The 25,373-nt window shown below is 39.9% G+C and overlaps 1 protein-coding gene and 1 pseudogene across 1 annotated transcript; one reads left to right on the top strand and one right to left on the bottom strand.

Moving 5' to 3' along the window:
• Positions 1–10,260: 10,260 nt before the first annotated feature.
• On the top strand, positions 10,261–11,531 carry LOC105039229 (protein transport protein Sec61 subunit gamma-like; annotated as a pseudogene).
• Positions 11,532–15,176: 3,645 nt separating this feature from the next.
• On the bottom strand, positions 15,177–23,454 carry LOC105039230 (probable cyclic nucleotide-gated ion channel 14). Its single transcript, XM_010915310.4, has 7 exons — positions 23,001–23,454; positions 21,848–22,346; positions 18,746–18,958; positions 18,298–18,605; positions 17,831–17,942; positions 17,052–17,288; positions 15,177–16,195 (listed from the first exon to the last, which is right to left on the bottom strand). The coding sequence occupies exons 1-7, from the start codon at positions 23,054–23,056 to the stop codon at positions 15,461–15,463; spliced, it is 2,160 nt and encodes a 719-aa protein (XP_010913612.1). The 5' UTR covers positions 23,057–23,454; the 3' UTR covers positions 15,177–15,460.
• Between the last annotated feature and the right edge of the window lie 1,919 nt (positions 23,455–25,373).

Raw genomic sequence — 25,373 nt, 5'->3', positions numbered from 1 at the left:
CACCCCTGACCTTCCTCAAGGTCAACTTCGATGGTCGCGTGATTGGAGATTGTGGTGATGCTGGGTTTGTCATCCGTGACCCTGATTCCTGATTTATTGTGGCTAAGGGGGTCCATCTGCTTGGGTCTACTGTGCTCAGTGTGGAGTTACGTGTAGCTTGGGAGGGCATCTTCTATGCGAGAGACTCAATCATAGTGGTGAGCTGGACTCACTGTCAAGGGAGGACCATTGCCTCTAGTCCTCTTATCCGTGATATCCGATATTTGTTAGCTGGGTGTGCCTCCATCGACGTTAGATATATCTATCATAAGGTGAATAGTGCTACGGATTGAATGGCGAGCTTTGTTGCCGATCACTCGGGACGGGCTAGTTGGTCGTGTTTTGATGTATTGCCATCTACTTTTAGAGATATTCTATTTTTTGACTTTGTGGGCTGTTTTCATACTCATATTGTATGAACACTCCATTTTATCAAAAAAAACAAGCATAGAGACCACCGGTCGGCCTACTTGCAAAAATAGTTGACAAATCTTTTGATTGGCAGCCTATGAATCCATAATTCAAACACTAGGGTTAATTTAATCATTCTCATCACTTAATTCAATCATTTTGCACTTCTCACCTGTAAATAATAGATCGACAAACAACGATATTTCCTGTGAAGACCTGCCACTTTCTAGTAACCAGGCACAGAAGAAATCAGCCCAACATGAGATTTATGTGCCATGAAGTGAGAAAATCTCTCTGCATTCACAACATCCCCTAAAAAAATATCTAACTAGATGATTCTTAACTAAGAATCACCTCCGCAAAAGCACCCTGCCACTCTAATGCCAATTAACATATGAAGACATATTCTTTACCAAAAAATAATATGAAAAAACTGTCAAATAATTACACACAGATGCATTAAACAAACATAGCAGGCAAATTATGAAGCCATTATATATACACAATGCAACTTATGGATCATAAATACACAAAGCAATTTCATGCACAAAGCCAAGCAACGCTGAATTGTCCAACTGCTGCTACTACTCAGTCCTGAATTGAATAAAAGTTTGACATACCACGCAAGCATCATCTCTTTACATGCTCTTTACTTCAAAATGGTCACTAAAAAACATCTGTGATATGTGATGTTTGTTGCAAGCAATAGGACTGAAAAATTTTGTTAAGAACAGGAAATTAAAGCACATAATTATTTTCAAAGTACGAAACAGGCCCAAGTGAAGAAATTGAACTTTAGAGGGAAAAAAAATAGATTTCTTAGCCATGACCTCCAAAGACTCTCAAGTAAACATCCAAAGGATAGATTCCAACAGATGCTAAGAGGAGAGGTGGCAGCAGTCAGTAGCCAATGGATGGGTGTGAACTCTTAAGGATAGCATTTGTTGACTGATTGAGGAGTTCAAAACAAAAGATCAAAACACTATCAACCACTACCCTAATTCGATTTCTCTATCCCAAACCCACTAAAGCATTTAATTCCAGCAGTGCAACCAAAGAGGCAAGCAGGCAGTAGTCTCTCAAGTCATGGGCATGTTTCTGTGGGTGACCAAACAGCAGAGCCCTCAAATCTTGTAGTTTCAGGAAGTAGAAAATTTGAACCACCTAACAGCTTTTAAATTACAGGATGGAGTTACCTGCCTGACCTTCTAGAAGAAGCAGCAGCTCATTAATCCTTTCATCTCAAATGAAAGAGCTGTTACAAGTTTCTAGAGATGCACCATCACAACTGTAAAGCACAGAGAAGTAAAAACAATAAGAAGCAAGGAAGAAACTCTCAGTTTGTTTCATGCACCGAAGTAAAAGAACAGTGTGTGTACCAAAGCAGTAGAGCTCACAGATCACACCTAAACACATAAAAGAAGACATCAATGTGGATGACATTCTATAAGACTAGACAATTTCCCTAATGTGTCTCTTAGTTTGGTTCACGGGAAGTGAAGGGGTAAAAGATAATTCTTGGCAAGCAGAGAGGATCTCTTTATTTGGTTGGAATTTTAAGAGAAGAGAAAATAGAAAAAAAAATTTCCCATGGAAAAATACTTCCCAAGTTTCATGAAAAATGAAAACCTATGAGTAAGGTGGGCTTTAGGACTTCCCATGGGATAAAAATTAATGACTCTTTTTTCTTTTCAAAAATATCATTATAGATATTAATATAATATTAATATTATTCTCATATTTATATTAATATAATAAATTATTATGATTTAATATTAAATTATAATATATTAATATTATACTTATATTAACATAAATAACATATTATTATTTATATAAAATTTGAAAGCCAAAATGTATGATTTTATATCTATTAAGGGTATAATAGGTATTTTATGTAGTTTTCTCAATAAAGTAGATGCTCAACCAAATATGAGTTACTCTGAAATAAACCACTTTTTCATGATCAACCAAATATACCAAAATTATATTCCTAAAAAGTAACAAGAAAAGTTCTTCCTATGAATCAAACGAGTCCTTAAGAAACTATGACAACATAGCATGCAACAAAAAAATGATATGGCATATAAAGTTTAATACTCTTATCCAAAATTCAAGAAATAATGAATCAGAGAATTGCTCGTACAACAAAGTTTAGAAAGTCCAACAAAGTCCATATCTCCTGCTCTAGCGCCTATCACTAACCGTAGAGTTCTTGAATAACATTGATTGGCTACAATTTAAATATTAATAAGTGATCTTAAGCAATAAATAAATCACATAGTTAAGTAAAAATAAACCCAGCAAGACTTACCCATTAATGTTTGGTGATTCATTACAATCAAGGTGTGACTTGCTATAGCTGCACCCAAGATTTTAAATTCCATGATATAAGAGTGTCTCGATTTCTCCTCTGAATGGGATGTCTTGTTGTCCCACACCGTCCTAGTGACTCATCACCATCAAGCATCCTGATAGATACCCTCTATCTCTCTTCTCTTCTTTTTTTTCTTTATTTCTTTGTTTCTTTTTCTTCTTTCTTTCCTTCCTATCTTTCTTTTTTTTTCCTTTTCTTTCCTTTTTTCCTCTTTCTTCATCTTCATCTTTTTCATGTGGATGGATTTTGAAATCCCTCCCGTGTCCTGGTCTCATTTCTCATAGAAACTAGATATTAAGATTATGGTTTTAAATATTGGAAGATAAGCAATATCCTAGTCATCTTGTTTCGTTCCTATAAGAAAATGGGATTAGGATAGGATAGAGATTCTAAAACCCACCAATATGGGAAAAAAAGTAGAAAGATGAAAGAAAGGAAGACAAAAAAACAAAAAAAAAAAAAAGGAAGGGGAAAAAAATGAAAGGATAGAAGATGAAAAAGGAAAGAATAAAGGGAATGAGAGAAAAAGAAGGAAATGAGGGAAAGAAGGAAGAAAGAAAAGAAAGAAGAAGAAAAAGGAAACAAAGGAAAGAAGGGAGAATAAAAAGTTGGAAAGAAAAAAGGACAAAAAGAAGAAGAAAAAGAAAATAAAGGAAAGGAAAAACAAAGAATGAAATGAATGGAAAAAAAAAAAAGAAAAGTAAAAGGAAAAAATAAAGAAATAAAGAAAAGAATAAGAAGAGAGAGATGGAGTGTAACTACTAGGATACCTGACTGAGACAACCATCGGAATAGGGTAGGATAATGTGTTGTCCGGTTCTATAGTGAAACCAAAACACCCCCACATGGGATTTAAAACCTTCTTTAAAACATTGGCTGTGCCCACAAGGTGCCACAATGCAACGCCTTCAATAGCAGTCACGAGGCTTATAGCTCCTACTCGAAAAAGCAATTAGATAAAAAAATCAGTTGAATTGCTAATTTAGTTTTGCACGCTACCATCCATGAGTCTGAGTATAATATATTAGAGAATGAGTTATACAGCATATTCAGGGGGCGTTTGGTTCGTAACCGAAATCCAAATGGGAATGGTTTGGAATCGAAATCGAAATGGTCAAAATCTCTCGAAGTATTTGATTTCTGACTGGAATCGGAATTGGAATAAAAAATTGAATCCATAGAGAAGAGTATGGATTAAGTTCTATATAGATTGACACATTTTCATTTCACTTCGAAATCAAAATCAGAATGAGACTCCTCTCAATCAAACGATTGGAATGAGAGTCATCCATTTTGATTCTGATTTCAGATTCTCACTCTTCCTAATCAAACATCTTCTTGATAAATTATATATTTTAATTTTTTGACTGCTGATTATCGTACTGACAACCCAGCTTCCCCGGTCAATGACATTTTAAAAGCACCGTAAGCATTTCCACTGCAATGACACGACTCCCTACGCCAACATCCAAGTTATTAGCTGGCATCTTAAGATTCTCGCAAAAATAGTACCACAATGACTCTTCTGCTTTGATTGGGAAAAGATCAATCTGTTCATGTCAACAACTCACCTGCCCCTTACCCATAAATATATGAATGGTTCCTCCATTTGTACCAACCCAAATATTCATTCTTACAATTCACAGGGCCAGGATATCAACAGATCATGGGAATATGATCTGGGAAGCCATCAAAATCCTAGTATAAGCAATGTATGCCAGAATAATTTCATTCATACATACATGACTGCAGCTTAGATCTTGAGGGCAGAACATCAAAATTTGCATAGCTGAACAGAAATCTTTGTTCATAAATCCAATTGATCGAGTTCAACTTCTAATCCCACATTGCAGGAGGCAAAATCCCAACTTGAAGATAACTTTCTTTTCAAACTAAGGAAGCTGGGAATTCAGTTAAGTCAGATGAATATCCATTAAAATGAGATATAAATAAGGAAATTACTGATGCTATTGGACATTGTAGACATAAAACATTATTAACAAAAAAAAAAAAAAAACAAAGGTAATATAAGGTAGCTAATCTTGGAATTTAAGTGTGTTTGCTATGATTTTAGAATTGAACAACAAATTCCAAATCTTCTTTTTTAAGTCAAAAAGTCAGAAAAAATAATATAAATGTTAATAAGACAATAGCAAGACTCCACATGTTCACGGAAGATCTCTCTCTTTCTAAAGGAGAGAAAGATATGAGGCACTGTTGCGGCCAATCCCCTCATCACGTGGTCGTCGGGAACGAGCGCCTGCAAAAGAATTCCGCACTGATCGGAGGTGACTTCGGTCGGGGACCCTCCGACGATCAAGTCAGAGAGGAGACTAGGCAACAGCAGAAAAGAATCAAGGAGCTCAGCGAGAGAGAGAGAGAGGGAGAGTAAGTCCAAGAGTTTCGAAGGAACCTCCTCCAGTACTGTTGCCTTCTCCGTTTTATAGTAAAGCGCGGCATGGTGCTGTCATTAATGACGCAGACAATGGGAGAGTTGTCAAATCATCGGAGACTGTCAGAGTCACCGTGGGGCTGTCAAATCACTAGGGTTGACCCATGTCTTAGGTGGGACAATATCCCAGGGCGGCTACTCCGAATGCCTTCGTCAGGACGGCGGTTCACAGCAGTCGTACGGTATTCGGGGGAGCCGACCGACTGTACGTCGGTGTCTGGTTGTGAAATGTCGGGTGAAAATCTAGAGATCCTCCGACGGCCAGTCGGACGCGTTGCGGGAGTCGGGAACGGAGAGGGTCTGCCTGACCGACATATACTCGGTCGGACGGTGTCGGCAGTCGTCGGTCGGTGTGGTCGGTAGAATCGGACGCCGGTCAGGCGGATCCGACGGTGAGTCGGCGTGAGAGGGATCGATCGGTATATCCCAACAGGCACAATAATACATAAAAGGGAGATGCATTGTTTCCTCTTAGAATTACAAGATTTTAACTGAAGATTTAAAATGAGGTGTTTATCTGGTGCACAAACAATGCAGCAATGTATTAGTGATACATTGTGATCACCTTCTACCATAGCTCGGACTCCTTCAATATCTAAGAGGACTTCGGCTGCAACATCACTCACTGTCTAGCCCTCCAAAGCCGGTGCGCAAGCGACATTCATGAGCAAAGTGACCAGGCTGTCCATACTCATAACACTTAATGTCAAAGCCTCCACTACCACGAGCACGGACCACAGCCACCAACCCTTGAGTTTTGAGAAAGCTCAACCCTCCATCTGTTTTTACCCACAACAGAAAATAACAAACATGTTTACCAGAAAAAAGAAAACGACCAACATGATGGATCTTCAGATCGTGTATTTTAGTCACTAAAATGTGTTTCATGAGATATATTCCAAAGAATTAGACAAGCAAGATCAGTTGGAAGCAGCAGCCAAATAATGCTATACAGAACAACCACAGAATCCATGCCAGCCAGGAAAAAGAAGCATCTTGAATTGATACATGATCCTCATAATCCTAAAGAATACATATTGAGATTCAGGCTGAAGATTATTTATAAGGACAGCTTCTTAAGATGATAAAATGTTGCATATTTGTCTCATATATCTTTTTTACCAGATACTATAGATCAATGCTCGCAATCCGGTACCGAGAACCATACCTATATATCACAGTATGTACCTGTTAGGATTTGACGTTTCGAGATTCAGCCCACATTGAGCCCACAGCGAGGTTCGCGGCGAAAAACGGAGTCCAACGAGACCAAGATCACCCGAAACGGAGCTCGGATGGAGGAGATACGAGCTTTTGAAGTCGGCACGAGAATCGAGGCGGTGGAGGACCGCTGGCAACCGGCGGCGGGCGGCAGCGGCGCAGCCGCAAGCGGCGGCGCGCGGGACGCGCGACCCAGGCCCGCGGCCCAGGTGGGCGCGCGGCCCAGCGGGGCGCGCAGCCCAGGCGGGTGCACGGCCCAGCGGGGGGCGCAGCCCAGTCGGGCGCGCGGCCCAGGCGCGTGCAGGCCCACTCGCAGGCGCGGCCCAGGCCCGCGTATGCGGGCCGGCCCAGGCCAGCGGCCTGCTGGCCCCCTTGCCCTGGTCCACCATGGACCGGACGGTCTACGACGGGCCTGTGGACCGCGTGGGCGTTTCTCGCGGTCCACGGCACTATTCCGTGGACCGGAGCGGGATCAGGAGATTTTGGTGACGATCCGACGGTTCAGGAGGCTGATTTGGCTTGTTTAGGACTCTTAAACCTAATTAGATTAGGTTTAAACTCTGTTTAACCCTTTATAAAAGTCCTGTGACGAAACAGAGAGGTGTGGTTCGGTTTCTCGCCGTACAGAGCCGTACGAACCCGATTGAAGAGAGAGAGAGGCGAGGGCGCTGAGAGAGAAGGAGCAGGAGGCTCCTGGACAGCGGTCGTCAGGCACTTCAGGGGTTCAGGGGGGTCTCCAAGAGAGAGAGAGCTTTTGTGAGGGGAACTTCAGGTGAGAGAGAATTGGATGTACAAGGGTTGAGGGTGAGGTCTCCTCTTGTAAAAATTTCTTTTTCATAGTGAAGTTTGCATGCCCCGTGGAGACGAGCCTTTTTGTGGCTGATCCACATATTTTGATTGTTTTCCTTTTTGTTTTGTTTCTTCTTTCTTCCTGCTGCATCGCGTGGTACTGAAAGGATCTTGAGAGGTGGTGCTCTGGTCAGACATCCACCTAACAGTACCGTATAGTAAGATAGCCTCCCAAAAATTTTTTTCGCTCTCAGCCATGGTACTACTCGAAACCACACAGTAAGAGTCACCGTTGGGTGATTCCACTCAGTCCGGATCAATATGGACTAGCTTGGCTCATATGCCGAACTGAACCGCAGTACTGCACCAGTAACACATCAGTATGCCAAAAAAAAAAAAAAGGGTATGGGATGCTGCAAGTCGATACAACAAACCTTGCTATAGATGAAATATCCTAAATATTTGTTTTTCGGTGTCATAGATCAAATACCTATGACCATACGTGAATTAAAAGCACTTTCAATTTAGCCACTCGTCAAAAGGAACAGCAATTGGTCCACCCAGTTTTTTAAAAAATAAAGAACATAGTATTATGAATTTGTCAGAACTATCTGCAACACTAAACCCGAACAATAAAAAATTCAAGAGCCAATAAAATACCAAATCAAAAAGTTTTTAAGCACAGATAAAGTCAGCATATGGGCATCAAAATCTAACACACATACCTATGTGCGAATGGGCATTTTTATCTGCTAGAAGACCCAACTCAGGTTCAAAATACTATCTATAGCTTCACTCCTGCATTTCGAACGTTTTTATGGAAATATAGGTGCAGACTGTTGAGCAGTTTAAATCCCTCCAACATGCTTTCATGGATTAATCAATACATCGAATTAAACTGAAAGGAATCAGTTTGCCGTATATACACCCATCAGTAAATAGCAGTTTGCAGTAATAAAGCATAGAAATGTGATGCAATATCAGAGCAAGAAAGCCCGACTGGTGCAACAATGGAGCAAGCACAGATGGGAGCAGAGCGAGGAAGCGTCTCGACCCAAGTGTTCTTTATCCAAATAATATTAAAAAAAAAAAATTTACAAAACTAACGCATCTTTCAACTTATTTATAGAAATAATACAAAATCATAAAATATTATTTTAAATAATATTTTTTTTGATAAAAATATTATTTGAAATTATGTTTTTTCGCTCCACATCATCCCCTCCCCGTCTCCCATAGAATCAAAAAAAAAAATCATCATTTGTAATGACGCTTTTGAAAGTATAAATACATCGTATCATCAACTAATAGACAAAAATAGGTCCTATCCCGTTCAGGAATTGCATCAATTCTATAGGCTAATTACAGTAATCAAACGATATGCAATAGGGACCGAAAGAAATTTCAGCAGCATTTCTCCTTAGTTCTCCCCACACGGCTGAAAATATGTGAGGAGAACTAAAAGAAAATACTGTCCGATATTTCTCTCAAACCCTTTACATATCGTTTGATTACTGTAATTATCTATATAATTAAATGTAATTTTCAAACTGTCCAAACTAGACAATCAAGTGACCAATGTATATATTTTATGGTATCCATATAAAAATATATAATTAAATTATAAAAATATGTCTGAGTTTAAGTCGAGATTATATTTAAGTGCAGTATTTTGAAAAATATATACCTACAGTCCGACATTTACGAAAAACCTATAATTTAGTCTCTACCTTAGGGGGGTACTGTAGATTTTTCGTAGACATTAGAGATGTAGGTGTAGGTTTTTCAAAATGTTAAACTCATATGGTAATTTCGACCTAACCTCATAAAGATTTTTATAATTTATTTATATATTTTTGTATGGATGCCGTAGAATATCCTACATTGATCAACTGACGGATTTAAGATTCTATAAAATATAATATATTTAAAATTCTTAAATTAGCCTCCGATCCATTTTTAAATCAAGTCTGAGTCTATTTATAAAAAAAAATATAGCAAACAACAATATAACCGAATTGATTAGAGACCCCTAATATATTGCAAATAAATAATAATAATAATAATAATGAGATAAAAAAATAAAAAAATAAAAGAGTATGGGGCAGGGGGTCGGCGAGAAGGCACCGGGTTGGGGTGCCCCGACAAGAGGGCGTCGGGTAGGGAGGGAGACCTGCCAGTGGGGGTGAGGGGGCCAGCTGCTGCCAGCAAAGGGCTAAAGGGGGATGTGGTTGGGGGAAAGGGGGGTCACCACTGCCCGGGGGGGCTGCCACCGGTCGGGGGCTGGGGAGCCTCCCATCGAGCCAAAAGGGGGAGATACCGTCGGCTGGGGGGCTGGGGGAGTAGCCGCCGGGCCAAAAGAGGGACGGGACTGCTGTCGGGCCAAAGGAGGGTGGGTGGGGAGGGGGGCAGCCGCCGCCAGGGCGCCATCGTCGGGCCAAAGGGGGGTGGGGTTGCCGCCTGCTGGGGGCCGAGGGGGTGGGGGGGCGGCCGCCGCCAGCAGAGGGAGAGAAGAGGGAGAAGAGGGAGAGAAGAGGGGGAATAGGGGCTTACTGGCACGGAGAGAAGAGGAGCTCGTTGGAGATCAATCCCCCAGTCGGAGATCGTCGACATGGTGAGCTTAAGAAGCTTGTCAGGTATATTTTTTTTTGTATATATAAAGAGATAAACGCGGTTTGAAATGGCGTCTTTGAAAACGTCATTTCAAATGGTATTTTTAAAAATACCATTTCAAATGATTTTTTTTATGATTTTTTAATTCTATGGGAGACGGGGGAGGAGATGCCGTAGAGTGAAAAAATATCATTTTAAATAATATTTTATTTGAAATGAGATTTTATAATTTTATATTAATAAGTTGAAAGATATATTAATTTTATATAAAAAAAATTTTTGAATATTATTCGGGTAAAGAACTCCTCAACCCAAGCTTGCTCCACGGTGCGGCGATACAAAATCCGGCAGGACGAGGGAGAGATCGAGATCTTGCGATGGAATTAGAGAGTGAGGGAGAAAGAGAAGGGGATCTAGCGAGGGGGGAGCTGGACCGAGGGTGTGTGTGGATCGAGCCGGAGGAAAGACGCATTGTACGGATCCGGCCGGCCGCTTAGTACCGTTCCGCATCGAGATTCACACTGGGTGACGATGCAGCCCGAGGTATTTAAACAGGCCCCACTGGTAAACTGGGATATTCCTTCCGAGATCCTCCTGGACTCGCCGAGATCTCTCTCTGCTCGATTTCGAATCTAGGGTTTCGTCTCTTCTCATCGCTCTTCCACCTCTCCGATGGACGCCTTGGATTCGGTGGTCGATCCCCGCCGGAGGTTCGCCAAGGACAGCGTCCGCCTTATCGTACCACAAGCTCGATCGCAAAGGTTAGAGCTCCGATCCCGCACCGATCATTATCCCTACACATCATCTATCGCGATTTTTCGATTCTTCGAATCTATAGCGATTCTTGATGGATTTATCGGTGATCTTTGGGCTCTTTCAAATCTTTTAAATTATTGCGATCCTTACGTTGTTCTTGACGGCATGGATCGCCTGCAGAGTTCACGAAGGTGGCCTCCCGCACGGCGACTGGTTTCGCGGTAATGCGGTTTGTGGGTTTCTCCGTGAAGCTGATCTTTATCCCGATCAATAACATCATCGTCGGGCCCGGCTAGCTAATGAGATCTCGGGTTTTTGTTTGTGAGGATAAGAAAAATGTAACTCTCCGGATCTTTTCACTTTCATTAGGTGAATTTGGATTCAATGCCAGATTGGTGATGTCAAAACCGATGCCTTTTATATTGTGGTAGAATTTATATGCAGTGGAAGTTAAATGCTGTATCCTGATTGGCCTTGAGATCGAGTCCATGGACATCTGGTCGCCGATGATTTGATAGAACGCTAAGATAGATATTTTTTTCAATTTTTTATGAAACTTGTTATCTATGTAGAAATGTGGAATTTATTTAAATCAGTGTTGCGTTTTGCTGTATTGCACCGTTTATTAGATTTGGTGAAGTGTTGCAGGCACACAGGTCGTGGTGCAGCCGATGGAAGAGTACGTAGCGATTATAAGAGATAAGAACTCTGTTTTTCTGTCTGGAAAATTAAAAAGAACGGGGGATTTAGGGGTTTTTTTTTTGTTGTTGTTATTGTTGTTGTTCTGGGCTAGCTGATTTGTTTTCAGACCCTGTTGTTTAACAAGGTACCAGAAGCTGCCAATTTAATGAAGATGCTTAGCTTGTGCATGCATGATTTGATTGGCTCGTTATTGAAGATGTGATGAATAATCTAAAGCATGATTTTGGATCCATGAACAGCTTTGGTGTGGAAAAGCTTGTGATGGCTAAAATAGATTTGCCCTTGGTATAACTGATTGATCATTTGGAACAGGTTGCTGCAACGTCATTTGAAAAAGTTCATCCGGGCTCATAAGGTCAATACCGTGCTATGAAACACATCTAAGTTGGACAGATCAATCTGTTCACACCCATTAGCAAATACGGTTCCATTTAGATTAAGATCCAGCTAACTGTTCTAAACCATTGAACTGGATGGTTCTTGCATTTGAACTGTTCCAGATAAATGAATAAACCAGGTACATCATTTTAAAATTAACAGAGAAAGAATAAAAGATCATGCTTACCTCAAGCCCTGTCAAACACCTAAACGTCTTAATGAGGCGAATAAATCAAAGTAGACATCCAAGATCATAACCTAGACATTAGAATGGATGTTAAGAGTCCTATAATTGAATAGTTGAGTTTCTTTTTCATCTTCATAATCTATGATGTGGATCAATGAAAAGCAAATGTAAATGCATTAATTTATTGTAAACTAGGGTATGCCCCTAGTTATTTTTTTGTCATTTGATCTGGCAGTTTTATCAAGGTCTCTAAATCAGAGGTTCTCTGGTTTTAAAGGGTAAAAACGGCTAGTTCATAAGCATGTTGGAAGTCGCGGCCCCACATAAACAAAAAAGTTATCTTATGGGGCCGGTTTCATCTCCAAATCTCGTCCTTTGAGAGAAAGATTCTAAATTGCGGTGAAAGCTCAATGTAGAAGTTACCAGATTTATTTTTCTTATTCATCTCTAATTCTATTGGTTTGAAAATTTTGGAGGAACATTTGGTTCGTGATTGAAATTGAAATCGAAATGGATTGAAATAGAAATCGAAATGATCAAATCTCTCAAAGCGTTTGGTTCATGATCGCAATCGAAATTGGAATAAAAATTCGAATCCATAAGAGAGAGTAGAGATGGAGTTTTAGATAGATCAGATCATTCTCATTTTTTTCCAGAATCAGAATTGAAATAGAATTCTCTCTAATCAAACGGTTGGAATAGGAGTCATCTACTTCGATTCTCATTTCAGACCTCCATTTCTCCAAATTCAGACATCTTCTGAACGGTGAATAGACTTTTAAAATTAAAAAATATTTATTTGTAAAAAAATTATTATAATAAAAAATGTACCAATTTCATGTTATTGATTATTGGGAAATTGCTAAAAAAATCTGCTTGGAAGCTTCACTCTTTATTGATGTGACTAAAGTTGCTTTTTGAAACATGGACTGTCGGTCCTTTGAGTTCTTAGAAATGCCAATAAATTTTGTGGATTGTGGCAAGAGTTATGCTCTGCTGGGGTTGTCTGCATACATATATGGACGCAAACCTCTTCTAGCACCATATATGGTGTGAGAAGGCAATATCTTACACTCTTACGGTGATTTCACCCAAAAAATGTGGATCCTTTGCATTACCCATCTATATCAATCATATTTTTACTATATATGCAGAAAAGAAAGGAAAAGGAAACGGTCTGATTAGTTTGGTACTCTCACAGGATAATGTATTGTGAAAATACTAGTGTTTTGCGTGATAGTCACCTTGTTTTAACAGTTAATTTTATAGATCTCAATCATCGTGCTAACTGCGGATGTGCCATCATTATATGAAAGCTTTTACTTTTAACTGATTGTTGGTTCATCGAGATTTATCAAGGTTTTTATTGTCATGGTTCTGGACTTACTATTTTTACATGTTTAAGCTTCCTTAGTCCAATTTCTGCATGCCCCCTGCTATTATCTATCAAAATCACTTAATAGATCAGCATTGAGGCTATACTTCTTGATGATTTTGGCTGCAGGTCGTCGGACTGAGAAATTATGGAGGGATAGATGTTAGAGGTGTGCATAGGTTGGATCGGCTCAAGAGCTAAATTTGAAATCAAACTGATTTAAATTGATTTTCTAAAACTAAAATTAACTGAACCGACTATCTATAAAAACTGCTTAAAACCAAACCAAAAAATTCAGTTTGATTTTGTTCGGTTTATTGGTTTGATATTCTATCTTATATATATAACAATACAAAAAAATATTTGTATTAGGCCATCTGAAACCTAATCTCTCATACCCCAAAAAAAATAAAACAAATATTTTCTTCTCCAAAGTTCTCTCTCTACTTTTCAATTTTTCTATTTTGACATCTTTTTATTTTTTATTATTATTTATTTTATTGGGCGTTAAAAGAATCTCTATCAACCTCTCAATGATCGTGCTCACAGACGAAGAATCTTGATCATATCTTGGAGTGGTTTTTCTGAATTTTTCTACATAAAGGATGGAAATATGCAGATGAGTCCATACTGTACAACGACAAAGCTAAATTCTAAAATATTACAAAACTATGACTGACTGAGCTATGCCTCATACATATGGAAAAATATCTTCAAAACCAGTCACTGATTCTATAGCAGTGCAAATGTAAGCTTAGGAAATGGCTGTAGTTTTGGTTTTTGGCATGACTCATAAATCAGCAAGGAACCTCTAAAGGACCTCTTTCCATCTCTATTCATTTTTTCTAAACAATCTCAAGCTTCGGCGGCTAGCATATTTAAACTACAATTAAAGAGGAGCAAAATTTTCTATGCCCTGAGCCCAATAGGAGAAATTGAATTCCTAGCCTTAAAGAAGATATTAAACTCTTTAACCTTATCAACTGAAGATGATAGGATTGAGTGGAGATGATGTCCTTCAAAGAAGTTCTCAATTATAAATAGTTATAATTTTCTTAGTCATATGGGTTTTACATTCTTTTTTGCAGAAATTATATGGAAACTTTTACTACTAGAAAAAATAAAAATTTTTAACTGGTTAGCATTCCACAACAGAATTTTAACGAGAATGGTTTTTGAAAAAGAAGAATTTGTGAGGACTAGCTGTATGCATCATGTGTGCAGAAGTTGAGGACAGTAAGCCATCTATTTGTAGGATATTCCTTCACTCGCTTAGTTTAGGCTAAGCTTTCAGAAGCATTACATCTTCCTCTAATCCCTGATTTCATTGAAGATCTTTGGTTTACCTGGAGAAACACCGCATCAGGCAAGATAAGCACACCTGCAGAAGATTGCTTATTAGCTACTGTTAACTAATGCTTATAGTTAGAGAGGTATAACAGGGAGTTTTTAAAAGAGAAGCGGCATCTCCCATTTCTATCATCCATCACACTATTTTTCTGCTCCAAAGCAGGACGTCAACCAACCAACACAAAGAAAAGTCGGGCCACAATCCTGATGATGCTGGAAGGCCTTAGAAGATTTAGGGCCTCTCACCAACTACTAGAAATTTGGAAAAAAAAAAAAAAAGGAAAACAACTTGTTGGAGGCTGCAACCTCATTTGGTCTTTTCTTTGGTCTTTATGGCAGACACATTCCTTGCTTGGGAACTTCAATATGACCACGTCCTCAACATGGGTTTTGGTCATTTTGAATGTGAAACCCCTTACCTTTGTATCTATGCGACATTAGTGGCTACATCCACTTTTTGGGCCAATGATTTTGCTGGATGCTGACAAGCCCTCATCATCAATATTGGGACAAAAAACTAGCCCACTTGTAAATATTAAATTTATTTTATAATAAATTGCCGGGTGGATAATCCTCCCTTTCTCGTCAGAAAAAAAAAAAAACATATTACAAGCCTGTCAATCTCAAAAAGGAAGTCAAACCAACACAACCCAATACCAGGGTTCTCACTAAGGCTTCAGTTTACTAAGATTTAGACTGCGCTGAACATCTTACTGTTTGTTGGGAACCTCCCAATGCAATACAAGCAGAAGAGGAATTGCAGCAGCTATGATCGTAAGTAATTGTGTCTTATGAGCATAACATGAGATTCTAATCATAGGGATCAGCAGAGAAGTCGGGTTCACTTGGCTTCAGGAACTTGGTGGGCATGTCAATAGCCTTCACCTTCTGAGATTTCCTAAAACTCGCAGCTAAATTAGATGCTGATTTCAAGGCCTCCAGATTCCTGACAGGATGGGAAGGATTGACAGAGCTGCTCAAGAACTCATCCTCGTGTCCCGACTCATTGGTTGCTTGCTCATAGTCATCAGGTATGGAGGAGAACGACTCCCACATATTCAGATCCTTAGCCATTTTTCTTCTCTTGTACCGATGCCATGCCGCCTGGATGAAGCAGGCAGCCCAAGTCCTCCAATGGTGGGAATGGAAGCGGAATGTGTGCTGCAGCTTCTTGCTGTGCAGTCTTTTAAATTGGTTAGCAACAAACTTGAGGTCCTCTGTTCGCAAGACGAAGAACTCTACTTCAACAAGAGCTCTCACAGTCCGGGTGGAAGAGGGCAGATTGACGTTGGACTTGGGAAGCAGTGCCCACGTGAGCAGCTCTTCACCACAGAAATCACCAGGTCTAAGAATAATGGAGTTGAAGAAACCTGTTCTGCCCCCATCAGTGGTGGAGCTCTCTAATCTTCCACGGATTATGAAAACCATCTCTGTCACAGGGTCACCCTCACGAACGATGCAGGTGCCCTCTGTGCTCAGGCAGGTTACGAGACGCAAACATATAGCATCCAGGAGCTGATCATGCATCTCCGAGAAGAAAGGGACCTGCAATTTTGCAAAAGAATCGGGCGAGGAACTTGGAGCATCTAATGCAATGAATGTTGATCTACATCTACGGAGTTACACTTAAAAAAAAGTGGTTTCACATAACAATTGCAATGAACTATTAGACTTCATTCAAGCACGCTGTGGAAAACATCTTATGTTTTTTTATCTGGAAAAGAGTAGAACCAATCTGTCATTGCAGGGCGAGAGCAGAACTTAGAAGTTTAAGACATGAAGAATAATAAACATGGAATTGTTCGGTTTGGAAAACAATATGCTTTTGTTAATGAGAGATTGTCAACAGCCAAATGCATGAGATGAGTAGTATGGATGTCAACTAATAAAATAGGAACTTCCAAAATGCTACAGAGCCGTGTTACAGATTCACTCAGACATGGTTTGTTTCAGGAAAGACAATTATAATTTATAACCATCTTGTATAATTGCAGCATTCTTCCTCAATTCAATATTTCTAACTATGAGGTTTCAATTCCTGTAAAAAGCTAAAAGGAAAAAAATTTTGAAGGTTGGAACTGACTCCCTTTTATTCCCCAAATCACATTTTCATTTTTCGGCCTTCATATCCACCATCTAGATGATTGCATCAAAAAATGATGGGAACTTTTTCTCACACGATATGGCAAGGAGATCATCTATATTTATAATTGAGAATATATAAGAGATTTACAATCGTAATCATACAAAGATGGAAAGAAATAGAAAATGGTCATGATCATACAAAGATAGAAATGGATCATCTCTCCTATATTCAAAATTCAAAATTTAAAATTTAAATTTCGAAATTCAAAATGTTGCCTAATAAGTAAAAACTATATAAGCATGGGAAACCACTTACACGGCGAACAAGGTCTAAGCTTAGGTGACGTCTGATATCTCGACGAAGATCTGCAGGTAAAGCTTGCAGAATACTTTCTTCATCTACTCCCCGTGTTGCAAGCCACTTGTACTGAACAAACCCTCGGACACGTTCCCGCAACTCATGAGGGAGTTGGCGATGTTTCATCCATTCTTCGGTGTCTCTTCGCTTCAGCCTCCACTCTTCAACTCTTTTAGTAATAGATTGCAGATAGGTCTGAAATAGATTAAATGTTTTATCAGTTCATGGAAATGTAGTGGCAGTAGGCATGATCTCCACCCTTCAACACTTTTAGTAATAGATTGCAGGAAGGTCTAAAATACACTTAATGTTTTATCAGTTAATGGAGACAGAATAGCAGCAGGTGTGATCTGAAGAACAGCATGAACCAAACATGAGGGATAGAAAATGTCTGCTGCCAAGTTCTTGAAATTTTTAGAGGCATGTGATTTATAATCTCTTAGACAAGTGAGAATTATACAATAAATAGGACATTAACTTAACAAATCTCCAAGAACTAAATATCCCTCCACACTATAGCATCATCAGATGAAATAATGCACCAAGGAATCAGATGCCTTGATTATTGATGTCCATCTCAAATTTCAAGTACAAACTTAAGGAAAAAGGTCTTAATCAACAAAAGAAGGAAAAAGCCATATATATTCCATCCCTTAATATTTTTTTTTTTTAAAAAAAGGACATTCTCAGGAACAAAAATACTTGAAAGTTTCTGTAAATTATAAAATTTAAAATACCTGCATGTTGCCGATCAACAGAGCAAACAAGACAAGACCAATGATAACTATCAATATGGCAAATGTCGTTTCACCGATGAAGGTGCTTGGTGTCAGAGTCTGGCCATATGAGCTGACAAAAGAAATGGAAAATGCCATGTAAGTCTACAATAACATGCCAACAAAAAGAATGATATATTGGGTCATGTAAAGTTTGGTTCTGAAATTGGTAACATTTTGAGTTCTGAACACATCAGACTAGCTAATGATGCGGCAGTACCATGACTAAATGAATTGATGTCAAGATTCATTTTACAAGTTATGGAAGGAAGAAAAAGAAGCAAACCCAGTGAAGAAGTAATCTTACCCCGTACATGAAGAGAAAACCAAATAGAAACATTATAGCTTGTTGTTGGCATGCATTTAAAACATACAAAAAACTAACAGATTTTAAAGCTACCACAACTCTTCCCAAAATAGATTCTCACCTCAAATTTTGCAAGCCCCACCAAAGGCAATATAAGTATTTCTCAATGAAGTGGGTGGAGACAACATCATTTTGCAATGAATTATTGAATATGCCATACTTGAAAGTGATGCTTTGATTTTTCACATCACAGTTTGAGAAAACATTTGTTTCAGTTGCCCAAACTTGGCGATCTCCCCAGTTTGAAATGTCACAATCTAGAAATTTAAGATCACAAGTTGTTCCATTCATATTCTCCATCCGGCATTCTGATTTCCAGCATGTAATCTGCCGGCTGATTGACAAAAGATACCAAACAGCTCCTATGACCTATAAGATAGATCATCATTTAATAGTTATACTCCTGCTGGAATGCAATTGGTAAGATAAGAAATGAATCCATAAGTGCTTCGCATCTGTTCTAAAATATCACAAAATTCGAATGTGCAAGGTAAAGTTAGATGACGTACATGGCTTGCTAACATGAATAGTAGTAAATTGTATGCAGCTCCTCCCCAAGCAGTTTTTGTAACAACCCCAGCAGATTTAATAATTTGATTGCTTAAAAAGTATATGAGATATAATCTAAGCATATACTGAATAAGAATAATCAGTGCCAGGGTAGTATATTTATGATCGGCATCATGGTTTCTTATTGCAGGCATCACCAGCCAGATGACAAGCTGCAGAAAGGAAACACAAAAGCATCAGCAAAATACAGCTTTCAGTTAGATATGATGATTCAAGTAAAGAAGTTTCCTCCACAGTTACTCTTTCCTCTCCTCTTGCATCTTCTCAGGGGTGAGCTTCGGGCAGCCAGGGCCAGACGTTACTAGTAAAGCCATGTAAATGGCCAGTGTGTATATGAGAGTTTGAAAACAGAAAGATACAAGACAAAGTAACGTAAATTGTCATGTGGAAGAGTTTTAAAGTAAAAAAGAAAAAGTAAAAATGCTAGCACAGCATAAAACCATAAATGATACAGCAAAAAGCAATGATCTAATAAGCTTAAGATCTTTTCTCTTCAGCTCAATTATTACATTACTCAAAGGTAACAATAAACAACAGTGAGTAATTTATTACTAACTTTATTTCATATATGAAATATACAGGTTTCTTATTATTAGCTAGTAGAAAAATGAAATATTAGTATGGTCAAAATACACCATAGCTCATTCACATATTACATTAGATATGAAGTTGGTTATCTCATTATTCTTTATGACATTTCTTATGTCAATAACCAGTTGCATAGCCGGTCCACTGGTTAAGCCTATTCTATGAAACAGAAATTAGCCTCCTAGAGATTCTTCCTTCAGCTATAACCTGCAACTTCCTCCAATTTTATGATTATATGATTATTCACATGGCATATCCACGTATTTCCAATTATTTAAGTTCTTAGTATGAAAAAACATGCAAAAACACATAGCTGCTGTGAAGATTCCCAATTCAGGAGGGACCATATGCAAGATTATGACTATGTTTCTTGTGTAACAATGAAGGAGAAAATGGCCAGCCGGACAATGCATCAAAAACCTTTCAGGCTAGCATAGTTGCATTCCCATGAGTGTAGTTCCGCACACCAGTGCGGATAGAGTCCCACAGCCACAATTGCTCAGCATGCTGCTAAATGCTTATCATCAGGCATGCTGTATCTTGTGTTCCAAAGACCTGCTTGTTAGTGCTTTTGGCACCACTTAAACGGATTCCTCCTTCTACCCCTCCGGTATTCAACGTAAATGTCTAAGCTATTTCAAGAAAGCTTCCTAGAAGTGGTCAACAAAGCAGGACAGTGTTTGAGACCCTCAGTTTCTATTTTTGATCCAGGATGAATTTCATGGTCTCTCCAATTTATTATTATTGGCTGCCACCGCTCAACTAGCCAAGCAGTTTTAAGTGGATGCACTAACAAGATGTCAAAGTGGACAAAGTTAAAGAAAGAGATTAATATCAAGAGAAGTTAACAAGCATCTTGAACAAAGATGAAGATACTCCATTTTGCTAATGATGCTGGAATTGGTTTTGGTGAAGCTGGTGATGCTCAGGGATGAGGTGCCAGGGACACTAATATCATAATTGCAGAGATAGGACTGCAAAAAAGAGAGTGGAAAAAAGCTAGATAAAAGTAAAAAAAGAGAGAGAATTAGGTAGTTGTGTTGTAAAAGATGAAAATGGGGAACTTCAATAAACAAAAGCATTTTCTGTTCTAGTAAACAGTGACTAACATTGAATGAGGAGTATTTCCTTTAGATCATATCTAGCTTCATGAAGATTTAATCCCGTTGTGTTGTAAAAGATGAAAATGGGGAACTTCAATAAACAAAAGCATTTTCTGTTATAGAAAACAGTGACTAACATTGAATGAGGAATATTTCCATTAGATCCTATCTAGCTTCATGAAGATTGAATCCAGTGTTACATAAAATACATACATACAGACAGACAAAGGGATAGGACTGCAAAAAAGAGAGTGGAAAAAAGCTAGATAAAGGGGAAAAAAAAGAGAAAGAATTAGGTAGTCATGTTGTAAACGATGACAATGGGGAACTTCAATAAACAAAAGCACTTTTTGTTCTCGTAAACAGTGGCTAACATTGATTGAGAAATATTTCTTTTAGATCCTATCTAGCTTCATGAAGATTTAATCCAGTGTTACATAAAAAACATAATCCAGGGTTACATAAAAAGCATACATACATATATATAGGCACACACACGCATGCAAGCACGGACGCACGCATGCACACTGTAATGTCAGCTTGCAAATAAAATCAAATGTCATTGGCCGTTTTTGATAAATGAAGGGATAACATGAAGCCTTTTCATTTCCTTTACATAAATTGTTGAAACTGGGGAATTGAAAAGCATTATATATAGCTGGGTTCAGGGGATAGTTTCATGGATATTTTGTTTGTGGTTACGTGGAGCTTTGAAATTTGAATGAAAGAAGTAAAGGTATGGTGTGTGCCTGTTCTATCTTTTCTTTGATGTGGTCCTAAACCTCCTTGTCTCTGGTTATGTGACTTAATCAGATCCAAATCACATCAGCATCTGTGTTATACCTCCTGTCTCGAAATACTTTACTTTAAGTTGATCTTTGGCATGCTTTATGAGCATTCAAAGGCCAATATAAACAAATAAGCCTTTTTTTTTTTTTTGGAAAAAGGTTCCATGATCTGAAATCTGCATCCCAGAGAAGATTGCTTTACTCAATTGATTCAACTCACTAACATTTAAAAAACCATTCAAACATTTCAAACAAAAACTTGGCCAGATATGACATCTAGTTGCACACTTATTAAAAGTAAAGATAGGGACCCACCCATTTCAGTCATGAGAAGGAAACAAACTCCATATCCTAGAGAGACAGGATTAAGAAGAAACATCACATCTAGTTGCTTATTTATGTGAAGTTAAAGCTACCCAGTACATTTATCTATAGAACTGCCTCAACAGTTATTCACATGAATTATAACCTTCAATACAAGTTGTTTGACTAGAAAATAACAAGATAAACCATGGGACACCATATTAGTTTGAAGACTCTATCTCAAGAAATAAGAACATACCTGTGGAACAGGCAAGGCTGCCGCGAAGTCAATGAAGAATTCTGATCTCATATATCTCCTTTTAATCTCTCTTGGATCCATGACAAGCTCTCCCCTCCCAAGTACTCTGGTGCTTGGGGCTACAAACGCAGTGTGAAATTTTACAATGATGTGCAATATATAGAATAAGTCGACAAGTGACCGCACACAAGTGATGGCAACGTTCAGGCGTCTGTCCATTGTAACACATTTGTAATCTTTACGAGGTTCAATCAAAGGCAGGTACAAGAACAAAGGATCTATAAAAAGAGCAACCAAGCACGCAGCAAGAAAAGCCCGGTTCCATATCAGCATAACATAGCTTCCAGGATCTAGTATCTGCTTTTGCCATGACTTGTGGCCCTCAGGGAATACCCTAGACCTTCCAAAGCTTCTTCCCCATGGTATACTAGCATCAATTCTACCAGGTCTTTGTATCTGGTACATGGGTTTGGCTTGGTCTTTTTCATCAGAATAGAACCTACGTAGGGAATAAATGAAGTTAAAAGAAAGATTCTAAACGAATTCAGCAGAGTCCATTGAGTTATAAGAGATGATGGAGTTTTGCTAGATAGAACAAGAGCCTGGCTGCGGCGATTACACAGATTAGTGTAAATGAATTCCTAACAATGAGATTTGCTCCTATTTTAATTTATATGCAAAAAGTTTGCCTCTCATGAGTTACAAATCAACGTATTAGACTATCACTTACAGAAAAGTAAGAAAATTCTTTGGAGAATGAAAGATTAGTAAAATTCAACCGAACCAGAAAAAAAAAATCCTCTCGAACAACCGACGAATAACACAGTAACGAATAACACAGTAACTAAGTATTTTCTATGTCTACATGAATAGAAACAAGAATGGATTGTATAGGTCTTGCCTCTTATCACTAAAAGTTAACAAGATTAATCATCATTGTTTGCTGAAATTAAAGACTCTTATGAGACAAACCTACGAATCCTAGATGTAAGAAGACCAAGGAAAGACTTGGTCAACACAACGAAAAGCAATATGTTTTTTTTTTTTTTTTCAATGATTTTGATTTCCAAAATTTAGAACCCACATCAAAATCGAATCTTTATGTTAGCTTTCATATGTGCAAGACGAGATGGAGCAAAGTCTTTCAACTCACCTTACGGCTCTCTCCTTGTTCATCCCCGCCCCGTCAATTACCTTGGACCCAAACATCGCTCTGAAGCCAACCAAACTCGGAAAGAACTTACCGACGATCGCCCTCCAACCTCTGGGTCTCAACGAACGAAGAAATTAACCCAATAAATGGAAAGGAAGCACTTTTAAGCTCGCTAAATATCCAGTGTCACCGAGAAAAGATCATCCGAGTTCCGACCGTCAGGAGTGGAATAGAGGAGGAACAAGAATCACCACAAGCTCTTGAAAACCAAGTCTTATCCCTTTCTGGAAGCAGAAGGGGAGCTCTGAGAACAGGGGAGAGAGACCATGGCTTGCTCATAAGACGACGCTTTTCTAACACACAAAAGCTTATAGCTTTTACTTTTCTTTCTTGTAGTCCATAAACTAGATGAACAGAGAAGCGACAGAGCAGTTGACGACGACGGTAGGAGGGCCGACCGCTGACCCGGTTGAATCATTCTTCGCGGTCTAGTATGAAGGTGTCACAGCTTCCGTCGGTCATAATAATGGCTCACCTCTCGCCCAATAATGAAACCCCTCGCGGGCTTGCGATAGTGCGAGAACACGCCAGACCGTAGGGTTGAAACCGAATCGGACACCAATACATTTGGATCCATATTTATTTTATTTTAATAAATATAAATATATTTTATTATTTATATATAAAAATTTATATTTATATTTAATTTAAACGAATATACATACAATTCAGATATTGAAAATGTTGGTGCAAAAATTCGCCGGCGTCGGAGAAGCTGGAGTCGAGGGAGTCGCGGTCGCCGCCGGGACCTGCAAAGAAAGTCTAAACCGGAGTTGGGGGTGCTCCGACAAGACCCTCCGACGCTCAAGTCAGTTCTCTGCCTCAACAAGAATGGAGTGCTCGAACGAAAATTTTAGCAGAGTTTCGAGATAGAAATTAGAGCTTAGAGAATAACGTATCTGGGATCCCCTTTTTATAGGCGGAGGGTGCAACAGACTGATAGCGACGTTTGTAACCGCCTGGTAGTGGGCCGTTCGGGACCAGGAGGAGTTTGTTATGAAGAGTAGTGGAGTGGAGTCGTGGCCATCACCGTGGCCTGCCACGTGGAGCCTGTTGCAGGGAGTGGAGCAGTGTCCGTTGTCGCGACTTGCCAGAAAGTGATGGAGCCGCGCGGAATCCATCGCAGGAAGTGGAGCAGAGTCGTGGCCATTACTGTGGCCTGCCAGGGAGTCCAGGCCTGTCAGCCGAAGCTCGGTTGAGATGTCTGGCGGAGAGAGGTAGCTATCCATCTGAGAGGAGCTCGGATGTCGCTGGCGAGCCTTCTACCGTTGGGTGCCTTGGGCGTTAATACCGCAGGCGAGGGCAATTTGCTGTAGGACCTCGGTCAGAGGCTTTCTGTAGACGAAGTTCGGTTTCACGCAGAATTTGGCAGCGGATCGACCGGCAGTGGATGTCGGACAGCGCTGGAGAGGTTCATCCGCTGGGGGGGGTCCGGCTGCTGGAGTCCGTGTGTCGTAGGAGTTCGTCCGGAATCTGTCCGCTATAGAAGTTCGGTCGGAGTCCGATCTCCGTAGAAGCCCGGATGGGGATCATTTGTCGAGGAAGCTCGGCCGAAGCCTGCCTGCAATAGAAATCCGAAAGAAATTCGTCCACAATGGAAGCTCGGGTGAAGGCTTACAGTGGAAGTCCGGCGCGGACCACTCGTAGTAGAAATTTAAAGTGGACCGCTTGTAGCAGAAGCTCGGAGTCCGGCCCTTGTAGGAGTTCGGATGAGGTCTACCTACAACAGGAGTTCAGGGCGGAAGTCCGGCTCCCGTAGGAGCTCGGACGGAGTCTACCTTCAGTCGGAGTTCGGGGACGAAGTCCGGCTCCCATAGGAGCTCGGACGAAGTCTACCTACAGTTGGAGCTCGGGGAAGAAGTCTGACTCCCGTAGGAGCCCGGACGGAGTCTACCTGCAGTCAGAGTTCGGAGAAGAAGTCCGGCCCTCGTAGGAACCCGGACGAAGGCTATCTGCAGCCGGAGTTCGGGGAAGAAGTCCGGCTCCCGTAGGAGCTCGGATGAAGTCTACCTTCAGTCGGAGCTCGGGGATGAAGTCCGGCTCCCGTAGGAGCTCGGACGAAGTCTACCTGCGGTTGGAGCTCGGGGAAGAAGTCCGACTCCCGTAGGAGCCCGGACGAAGTCTAAAAGGTGGTCGACCACCGTAGAAACTTAGATGGAGTCCGTCCGTCGCGGAGAATCTAGTCGACACTGGTGGGGGTTTATCCGTCGGCAGAACTCGGGAACATTGCGGAGGCTCGGCCGTCGAAGAGGTTCGGAAAGATGTCGCCGAAGGTCGGACGTCGGTAGAATACCTGGAGGGTCACTCCTGACA

The sequence above is a fragment of the Elaeis guineensis genome, chromosome 1 (genome assembly GCF_000442705.2).
Source record: "Elaeis guineensis isolate ETL-2024a chromosome 1, EG11, whole genome shotgun sequence".
Classification (NCBI taxonomy): Eukaryota; Viridiplantae; Streptophyta; class Magnoliopsida; order Arecales; family Arecaceae; genus Elaeis; species Elaeis guineensis.
Note: the sequence above shows the minus strand (reverse complement) of the source record. Positions and strands in the feature narration are given on the sequence as shown.

What these genes read in the sequence shown, in the direction of transcription:
- LOC105039230 (XM_010915310.4), bottom strand. Translation starts at nt 23,056, where the DNA reads ATGTTTGGGTCCAAGGTAATTGACGGGGCGGGGATGAACAAGGAGAGA. An exon ending in TATTCATGTTAGCAAGCCAT is followed by an intron (nt 18,606 to 18,745) that starts GTACGTCATCTA and finishes TCTATCTTATAG; the next exon opens with GTCATAGGAGCTGTTTGGTA. An exon ending in TGTTGATCGGCAACATGCAG is followed by an intron (nt 17,289 to 17,830) that starts GTATTTTAAATT and finishes AATCTATTTCAG; the next exon opens with ACCTATCTGCAATCTATTAC.